Below are 11183 nucleotides of genomic sequence, written 5' to 3' on the forward strand. Positions count from 1 at the left end.
AAGGTTTTTACAAAATTACTGCAGATTTGGAGTTGCGACGTTTTTTCGTCGACCAGGTGGTTTTTGTAGCATACTAATTGTTTTCATTATTAAAAGTACACTGCTTAGAAATAAAAATTTACGGCTGTATTTACTCTATTTATTGCAGTTTAAATAATAACGAATGAAAATTTGCTGCGTGACCAGTTTGAAGAGGAATAGTCGTTGTAGTCTAGTTTTTCGCTTTGCGATCCAGATATTTGGTGGTTTGTCCTGGTTATCACCTGGTTTCAGATTTTTATCTACTTTATTTGAGTAGGCATATTGAGAAGTGGATATTAGCAAATTGTTTTTTCGGTTTGTGTTATCATTTTGTTGATCTTTTCTCTATTCTAATTTATCTAATCTATGTCTGGTTTTTCTAATTCTAAGTTAGTATAGGTTTGCTCGCCACACCAGATGAGTTTAAGTCCGGGGGCTTTCTCATTGAATAATTTTGGACAGTCTTTTCGTCACTCTATCTTATTTTTGTCCGGATAGATTCGTGCAAGTTCTTATACCGATAAGAACTTGTTAGGTCTAATACCGATCCTTTTCTTACTGTTATAGTTCATAGTCTCATTAGATCTACTGTTTACTGGTTTTCTTGTGAGGTTAGGAGAGGAGGTTAGGTAACTGCTTTCTAAGTTAAAATTATTATTTTCTGGCTGAAACTATAAGTATTCCAGCCATATACATTATTTTCATTTTCCAGCCTATAAGGGGCCATAATGGGGAGGGGGAGGGGGTCGATTGAGATAAAATAAGATGCGAAAGTCGGAAAGCAGACAATAAATTAAAACTGGCAATCTGCCAGTTGTGAGCAGTTTTGCATGCAAAATATTTTTTCAAATTAACTTAAGACACTTTTTCAAAAAATTAGCTTGTACATGCGAAAATTGTCTGAAATAGGTCATTTACTCTTTTTAAATAATTTTGTCTGTTCGAACTTCTGGCAACTTTCTAAATACTCAAAAAAATCAACTTTCAACTTATAGTAAATGTCAAATTGATAACAGTTCGGTGATCTTTTAGTTGGTTAAAAACATCGCATTTTTTCAACAGTTTTCACGTATGGAAGTCTGAATCTAAAAATTTTCAGACGTCAAAATGAGCAGTGTTAGTCAGGGAGCGGATCTAGGATTTTCGAGGGGGCGCGGATTTTCAAAACTTTCGAATTTTTTGGCGACCGAATTGATTTTTCGAGCTTTCACAAAGCACTAAAAAAAGTCCGTTTTGCAAAATTTTGAGCGCCGGAGGCAAAATTTTGAAAAATCAGGCCAAAAAAGGCTTTAGGCACTTTTTGGAAAATGCTCACCAAAAATAAGGCGCCTTTTGAAAATTGATATTTCAAAATAATACAAAGGGGGACCTTTTGGGTGGGCAGGGGGTCGAATCCCTGAGGATGGGGCGTCTGCCCCCCATACGACTCCCTAATACCGCCCCTGGTGTTAGTTAAGTTAGTTAAGTTAACAGTAAGCCCTGTTGTTTAAAGGCTGCAAATTGTTAAAAGAATGTTTTAACTTTCCAACTATTTGTTTCTGCTTTGTATCCAAGTTTAGGATCACGCACTGAACTCTTTCACTAAATTGTAAAAAGTTTATCCCTTACCTTTTTAAACTCCCAGAGTTTCAAGTATAACACTTAGGTCCCTGAAGCAAGTATGAAAGCCCTACCACGTTATGAGAGAAATTTTCTTAAGCACAATTAAGCAATCTGAGGCCCAAAAAAAAACTCTGTGATCCCTCTAATTTTTAGGACCCATTTTATGTCTTAGCCAAGCCGGACTGTAAGAAATTTTATTGCAGATAACTAAAATTATAGTCGATAGTTATGGAAATAATTAAAATTAAAATTGGCTGCGATAGTCAACGCGCGCTTCAAATATTTCAGGTACAATCAGGGGCGGATCTAGGATTTTCTCGAGGGGGGGCGGATTTTAGGGTTTTCAGGTACTCCTAGAGGGGGGCGGATTTTAACGTTTCCAGATTTTCTCGAGGGGGGGGAGCGGATTTTCTCGAGGGGATTTTCTGAGCTCTCCCACCAAATCACTAAAAATTGGGTCGGCAGGGGGTCGAATCCCTGAGGGGGGCTTCCGCACCCCCGCCTCCTTCCCCTAAATCTGCTATCGGGTACATTTAAGGTGGCTAGCATAAGGATTTTTTTTCCTACCCGCACTTATGTCCCCCACCAAGGGAAATTCATGAAATCAAGGGAAAACCAGGAAATTCAGAATTCTTCGACAACCAAGTAGTACTCTAATCATAATGTACACATCGTTTGTTTGGAAGATGGTTTTTTAAAAAAATTTTATTTCAAAACGCGTTTAAAACAAGACAACCATAACACACAAAACTAATTTACAAATAAAATGCATTTTTGCGATTAAAATCTGACCAGTTAACAATTATTAGTGGTAGTAAACTCGGCAGGTACAGGAGCTGTAGTGGGTTTGTTGACCAGATATACCTTATTTTCTAATTTCACATTTTGGGCGAAAATGTATTCTTCTTGCACTCCGTCCCAGTCCTCCTGCCATCCCTGCTTCCCAAACCGATCCTCTTCTTGGAATCCATTGATGAAGAAATTACAGCAGGTGATGGCGTCAAACACCGGAAGACCAATTTCACATCTAATTGCGTTCGCATAGTGTGGTAGTTCAGTGCACTCTAGTAGAATAGCCTTGGTTTTAGGGAACTCGTTAAGCTTTTCCTTCACAAGAGCAACAATTCCGGGCTGAACTTTCTTAGAGTCCACTTTGCCGCCCTCAGCTACAGCTTCAAATCCTGGAACATTGTCGCAACCTACTATGTGGATTCGTTTCTGGTTGATGTTAAGACCTGACTCCTTGAAGTGAGGTTCCATCTTCTGCAAGTTTTCTTCGTTGGCTGTCAGAACCATTATGTCTTCCTCAATTGACAGTCCGCAAAGCATGGCTGGAATCTGAAGGAGAGAACTCATCACAATCGCCACAGATCTCTCTCGTCTGATTTCCTTCATCGCGAAGCCTTGATAGTACATCATGAAACCACAGTCGCCAGTGATACACGAGACTTTCTTCTCTGTCATCAGCCAGTCAATCGATTCCTGGAAACGAGTTCTCACCTCACCTTCCAATTTTCCCCTCTGACACATTTCAAAGGTGAGTCCAGGCACCACTTTGTAGTACACATCGTAGCAGAAAGTATCCGGACAATCGATGTCGCCCTTAGCTGCCGGATAATCGTAGTCCAATCGGATTACTCCTAGGCAAGGGTTCGGTTTCATGTTCTTAATATTTAGCTTATTTTTGCTTTCACTCATTGTTATTCTCTGCAAGTTCCAATTTTCTACCGATTCCAAAGCTAGATGAAGTTTTTAGTTCAATACACACGTCTGTTCGACTGCGGTTTTCCGAGCTCAACTGCTTACAGACAGACCCATTGAGTTGAACATAAGCACTTTTGACAGGTATCAGTAATCAAAAATCATTTAGTCATGCCTACCTTGCCCCGTGGAGGTCAAATTAAGATTTTTATTTATAGTTAATGCCAAACTGTTGGCATTATCTTTTTCGGTCACCAAATCTGAATAAATCTGGTCAATAAATCTGAACCTACATTTAATTGGTCAATAAATTTGAAACTACATTTAATTGGTCAACAAATCTGAACCTTTATTTAATTGGTCAACAATTCTGGACCTACATTTAATTGGTCAACAAATCTAAACCTACATTTAATTTGTCGAAAAACTTAGTTGGTCAAAAAAACGGTTGTTTTAGGTTAATTAATTAATTTTATTGCCAACAATTTGACAGTAACATTTGAGCGCGTCACCGATATTATAAGTGGCAAAAAATTGGAACAGACTGAAATAATTAAAAAGAGCAATCTGCCAATTTTGAGCAATTTGTGCATGCAAATTTGAGTTTTCGGGCGACCTTGAGTCTGTCTGAAAAACTATCTGTTGCATGCAAAAGGTTTCTGAAATAGGTCATTTGCCCGTAATTTGCTCTTTTTATTTAATTCTGTCTGTTCCAAATTTTTGCAACTCTCTTATATTGCTATAATTAGTAGCAAAAAGTTCGGACAGACAGATTTAATCAAAATGAGCAATCAATTCTTTTCGACGTTTTTTTGCATGCAAAATCTGAAGCCGAACAACCTTGAATTTTTTGTCAGACCAAATTCAAAATGCATGATCGTTGATTATCCGATGATTACAGTGCTGATTTAAATTATCCGGACAAAACGAACAAAACTTGAATTTTCAAACGCGTTTTTCTCAAATTGGGTTAAGATTAGATAAAAAGTGAAGAGAACAAAAGTTGCTTAGAATTTCACCAGAATTAATATGGTGCCATTTTTTCTCCAAAATTCTCAACAAAAATTTTACCCCAAAAATGGGTCATTTTGGCTTTTTTCAAATAATCAAGAATTACTCAGAAACTACTTTGTTAATTGATGACAAAATTATATCACAGGAAGCCTCTTACGCAGCACAACAAATTTTAACAAAGGTTAAATCTTCAAAAACCAGTAAAAGAAAAAAAAATTTCACTCGATAGTCAATAAATGTGATTTTTACTATATAAAACCCAGAATCTCTGTTTAGAATAAATTTCAAACAATTTGCGCAATTTTTTTAGAGATTTAACCCTTGTTAAACTCGTTGGGCTGTGTAAGAGGCTTTTTGTGATATAATTTTCTTATCCATTAAAAAAGTGGTTCAGCGTATTTTTTGATTAATTGAAAAAAAACAAAGTGACCCATTTTTGGGGTAAATTTTTTGTTGAGAATTTCGGAGAAAAAATGGCATATTATTTCTGGTGAAATTCTAAGCAACGTTGTTCTCTTCACTTTTTGTCTAATCTTAACCCAATTTGAGAAAAACGCGTTTGAAAATTCAATTTTGTTCGTTTTGTCCGGATAATTTAAATCAGCACTGTATCCCAGCCTATTTTTTAAATACTGCGATGAACATCCAGATTTTACTATAAAACAGTTCGTAAAATAAGTTAAAAAATTGAAATCTAGAGTTATTTTCAACAACAAAAAAAAACAACAAACTAAACACCACCCCACCCCCACCCCCAACCCCAAAAAAACGAAAGTAAAGATGATCAAACTATTCAAATTTTGGAAAATAATCGCAGAAAAACATCAGCCAACCTGAGCAATGCTTTTCCTGTTTCAAGGCCTACTAATCGACGCTTCGGATGCAATTGCCCGCCGTGGTTATAAGTTTTGAGCGAAACTCTGCTTTATGATCTTTCGACGTTATGTTTATTTCAGTTTCAATTTCCGTTGATGTCTAGACAGTTGCTCTTTTCAATTAATTCTGTCTGTCCGAACTTTTTGCAATTCTCTATATTTGAGCTCATTATTTTTTATTTTAAAAAAATAATTAACCTAAGACAACCGTATTTTGACCAATCAAGTTGCTCAAGGTCACAAATAAGGCGAATAATTTGGCGGTACCTTTAAAAAGAGTTTCTGAACGTTCGGAATGGCAAAATTAACGCCATCTACCTAATCAATTAACGCCATTAAGAGCAATCTACCAACTTTGAACAACTTTGGATGCTAATTTTTTTCAGGGTACTTTCAGACACTTATTGTGCCAGAAATACTAGCTTCCCCACGCTTAAAGTCGATTCATCTCCCATATTTTATGAAATGCCATCAAAAAAGAAAAAGTAGAAGCTGCGAAGAAAAATTGTGCGAGTTGGAACAAAAACGGGTTGAATGATTTCATGCTGTGCAAGTTATAAAATGTTGGATCTACTTAACAATCTCCCCCCTATGGTACCTACTTAAGAATCTCCACCCGTTTCTTGAAAGGGGTGGAGATTGTTAAGTAGATCTGAAATGTTGACTATATATCTTCGGCTAGTAGTAAATTAGGAAAAAAAATAAACTAAAAACAAATTGATATTGCAAATTGAGACAAGCTTATTGATTACCTAGATTAAGCGTAGCTACTTCTGAGGTAACATATTTACGAGAAATTTTCCAAGCGAGATGCATCGAGATTCGCGGATTCATCTTGTTGGAAAGATGAAGAAGTCAATAAAAAACTAAATCGAGATACTACAAGAGGGAAACTCAATAAACAGCTACATCATCTCTAACTAGATCAGAGATCATCATGAAAAGAAATTGCATCAGTGCAAACATCTGGTCGGCGTTCTCTTTTGCTTTGACTTCATTGAACCTAAAAAATTTTTTATCGTCCAAAAAGATAAATAGTGCAGAAAGACATTAAAACATAAAGTCAGCAATCACCGCAGCTCATCAAATGAAGTAGGTTTTTCATCTACGTCCATTCGCTATCCAAAGTCATTAAATATTCTGTTTCACTAAACCAATTTTAAGATCATGTCAGTATAAATTAACCAATTCGACACGGTTTTGACGGTGTAGTTAAGTCCTCCGTCAAAAAAATCACTCTGTAAATCAGTGCACCAATTATCATATGGCTCAAAAAGTTGACTGAACAAGTTACAAATCCGTTTCAGCCCAATCTGATTTTTTCCAATCTCGGTCGCCTTTGCAGCAAAATACATGGTTTCTTCAGGCTTTTTGAGCAATTCGTGATCTTCGGTGCAGTTGAGTTGAAAAACCTTAAGCTCAATTTTGCAGGTGTAGCTGCAGGCGCCACTGGAAAAACTTTCCATAAAACCGGTAGCCTTGTAATTTTCTAAGTTATTTGAGATAAGTTCAAGGTGACATTCAGTGACAAAAAACATACCGCTCTTTTTTCGTTCGGGATGCCACGCCATTTTCCAGTTATCTAATTTCATCGCTGATCAACTGTAAAGTTTTCTCAAAACGGTTGTTAACAATGTCCAGCTATAAAATAAAGGCAACAAAGTGGATAACTAGTCCACCTGAATTTAGCCAGGGTTGTGTATTTCGCAAAATCCAGTAAAAACAGCTGACTTTATGAATTGTGCCCTGAGAGCCGATAGGATTTTTTATCCTACTGGAACCAGATCTATACTACATTTTTTATGGTTATAAATTGGATATTTTATCACTATAAAATGTTTAATATTAACCAATCATGATCCATCTAACTAACAACCCACTTATTTGTAAGTGCTGAAATTACTTGTAATTTCAGCACCAGAGAGATTTGAATTTAACTTAGAAATTAGTTACCTCTCCAAGAGACCTTCTAGCAATCGCAATAAGCCAGTATACTTTAGATCTATTGAGCCTAGCAGAGACTAGTTAAACACCCTGAGACTAGTAGATATAAGAGTAAGATTAGGATCGGTATTAAACTAAGAAGTTGCACGAATCTATCCGGCCGAAAATGAGATAGCGTGACGAGCAGACGGTGTACCCTATCCGAAATTACTCTATGAGTTAAACCTCGGTCACAACTCATCTGGTGCGACCATAAGTCTCGAATAAGACCTTAAAAAACAAATTAGCTTAGAGCTAACAAAATAGATTAGAAATAGACAAAAACATTTCCGAAATGTTACATGATAATAATTTAGTTGAAATGTCTCTACGACTCAATAGATCAGAGCCGCTATTCCGTACAAAACGAGAACTACCAGGTGTTGGAAGAAGACCTCGGACAAGAGACGATCTACGACTACGGAGAAACTTACCATTAAGTTTCATGGTCGTACGGCAAAAGCCAGAACAAACTTTTATATTTAGAATTTTACTAGCAAGGAATTTATATTTTCATTTGCAAACATAAGACCTTGAAGAATAAGCTTCAATGATTATTTCAGGCGCTATACAAATTTTACTATTGCACAATAACGATTGATAAAAACATATCGAATCGTTTCCTCCAAAACTGCAGTAAGATTCAAAAAGATATCTGAAAAATATACTTTTTAAAATAAAAATAAAAATTAGTTAACATGATCATAAAATTTTAGTACAAACAAATCATTGTGTCATCTCCAGCTTCATCACCTAAACATGATAGCAATCAAATGAACTACTAACATTATCAAAAACTAATTTTTTTCTATCAATAAAACAAAAAATTATTTTTCAAGCTTATCCTAAATTTTATCTTTATTTAACTTAAATTTCTCTACACCTTATATAAAGATCATCAAGGCTTTCCTTGGATCTCCTTAAATACCTAAATTAAATCGTTTTGTACCAATAAAATTTATGTCTGATCATCAAGGCTTATCCTTGGATCAAATAGAACATTTTTGTTCTCCCCCACCCTTTTAATAAAGTGTCTAACGTCCTCGAACGTCAATTCACTACCCAACCCTTTCAAAGACCCAGGACTAATAGAAATTTTCAAATAACTCTAACTATTCTAATTAGGCTAAACAGTGAAGAACTTTGGTTATTCATCCTTCACTTGAGCCTCCCCCCCCCTTTTACCTGACCCAGGCTAAATCTTAAATCTTAGAAAGTTTAAAATAGTACCTAACGAACCACTCAGGTTCTAATTATACCTGCACCTTGTAGATTGATTTACTATTCTCCAACCCTTGAACACAATCACTACCCCTAAATAAGGTTAAGTAAGTTAACACCTTAATTTAGAATAGTCACGAGAAAGTAACAGTCATTCCCAGGAATCGATATATACTTTTCTCTCCAACATTGAATAAAAAGACCCAAGTTAGGCTAACCAAAAAATCGTAAGGACTAACAGTCTAGGATATATATTCACTAATAAAAAACCTTGCATCCTTCATCCGAAACCTTATGTGACTGAACAATTTCGGAAATAAACAAACAATCGTATTACACAATTGCGAAATAAATAACGAAACATACGATCTCGTAATCACACCACACAAACAAACGATTGGATATATTCGAACAAAACGACAAACAATAAAAAGAAAATTATAAGTAAACAATGACAAATTATACGGAAAAGATTTTCAAAGCGAAGAAACGCAGTCTCCAAATCAGAAGTCAGTAATTTAGATGCACTTTGCAAACTAAAAGAAACAGTAAATAAAAACTACCCAGTTCACGATCAATTTTTTTTTATTCAGAAGCCACATCACATTCATCCAAACAAGGAAAATGAAGAATAAAAAAGATATACAAAAGTAAACCAGTACGTTTATACAATTGGAACCAACCAATCAGACACATTGAAAATTACGCACTGACAGTTATAAAACGAAAAAATGAGCCAAAGTCCAAGTGATGAAAGTCCAGACGAAAACTCTGTTTTCCCATTTCTCATAAATTCACTCACTGAAGATAGAGGACAAATACAATTTTGTACTAAATTAATTGAAAATGTATTTGAACAAGGAATTAGCCCATGTAAAGCAGAATTCCCAGAAGTGAAAATCAAAAGACAAATTATCGACCATTATTTAAAAAGAATATGAAACCTAACACAACCATATGGAATCTACACCATAGAACTCACTACAGAAAGTAAATTTCAAAACAAACAAGTTATTCAAACAGACGATGTTGACATAGAATTTTCAAAAGTATTCGCAGATTACATCAAAAACATACATGACAAAAATTCACAGAGAGCGAATTCAATATTCACTTACGATGTTTTTTCACTAATATATAATTATAAATCCATACTAGAAAAAACAGGATCTGAAAGTACATCACCAGTTCAAACATCGAGACACACGAACGTAAGAAATGAAATTGCCGCATTTTCTGCTTTTTTAAATACAATCCGTGAAAGTATTTCAAGCAATGAAATTTCACAAAATGTTAAACACGATTTACAAAAAATTTTAGCGTGGTTCATAATTGATTATTTTACATATAATATTGATTTAATTGCATAAGCAAGAAAAAATGTTAGACCTCAAAGTACCAATGACGACACTGTCATTGCAGAACAATCAGATTATATTTGGGACCCTGAATGGTCTCATCCATTATTTCTGAACACACCAATAGACATCTCAAGTCAAGCAATCAGTACAATTTCTATTCACAAAGACCATGTATTTCCACTTACAATAGATGCAACACCTTTAAACTGTAATTCATTTTTACCTGATAGAAGACAAAATAATAGCTTAAATTCAACCCTTGTACAACAAGATAATTTAAATGGAACTAGAAATCTTACACAACAAGATTTTCAAACAACATCATGTTTTGCAAATGAAGAAGTAGTTGAAAGAATAGTATCAACTACACAGCAAAGTATTTCACCAATAATTCCAAACCTTACAACGCCAAAACCTAAAAATCAAACATTACCACAAGTAACATTGCAATCTACAGTTAAACCCTCGGTTGTATCAAAATATTCACATATGGATTATTAGACATATAGACCAATGACAAAACCAACACACAGACAAAGAACATTCATTATGTAAGTCCATCGAAAACAACTCATCCTCCCCGTATACAAAAGCAAAATCATTTATTTTCACAAAAGTCAAATTTTCCAATGACATCAACAAAATCAGTAAGTTTCCATGACTATCCACATCCCTCTCAAGATTACTGTGAAAATTATTCATTTTTCCAACAAAATAGGAATAAACAACAAACACCATATCACACATCAAATTATTTATCATCAGATGATGACGATTATTATCAACCAGATATTTTTGCAACATACGCAAAAGAATATCGTACACAGAAACCTCGACAAAATCAAGTATCTTAAAATATAAAATATCACCCACAAAATTTAGCTAATACACAAAGCTATCAACCGATGAATATTCAAAATCAACCAAGCACACAATCCTATCAACCAGCACAATCACAAAACACAGCCATTATGCATTCTTATCAACCAACACAAATGCAAAGTGAAATACCACTACCATATTAGTTACAACAACACGAAATAACACAAGACCAACTTACAAATTTTTCACAAAAGCCAAATGCCGCAGAATCACTACAAATGACAATGAATCCATACCTAGTGGGTAGATCATCAAAAACATCAAAGAAACCATTGATGGTATTTACAGGTACAGACCCTGAATACTCTGTAGAAGGTTATTTAAATGCAGTCAAGGCAAATTTATTTCTAATTAAAGGACCTGAACCGATTAATAAGCCACTTCATCAGAATTGGAAACATAGACGCACAGCGTTAATACAAACAACACTTGATGGCGCAGCTCAAAAATGGTTTTCAGTTTAACCTATAGATATAAAAACGGATTGGAAAAGATTCACACAAAATTTTTTGAAATTTTTTGA

General features: G+C 34.9%; 1 protein-coding gene across 1 annotated transcript; it reads right to left on the reverse strand.

Annotated features, from left to right (window-relative positions):
• Positions 1-2418: 2418 nt before the first annotated feature.
• LOC134841710 (uncharacterized) lies at positions 2419-3321 on the reverse strand. Its single transcript, XM_063857744.1, has one exon. It carries the CDS (start codon positions 3319-3321, stop codon positions 2419-2421), a length of 903 nt encoding a protein of 300 aa, XP_063713814.1.
• Between the last annotated feature and the right edge of the window lie 7862 nt (positions 3322-11183).

The sequence above is a fragment of the Symsagittifera roscoffensis genome, chromosome 3 (genome assembly GCF_963678635.1).
Source record: "Symsagittifera roscoffensis chromosome 3, txSymRosc1.1, whole genome shotgun sequence".
Classification (NCBI taxonomy): domain Eukaryota; kingdom Metazoa; phylum Xenacoelomorpha; order Acoela; family Convolutidae; genus Symsagittifera; species Symsagittifera roscoffensis.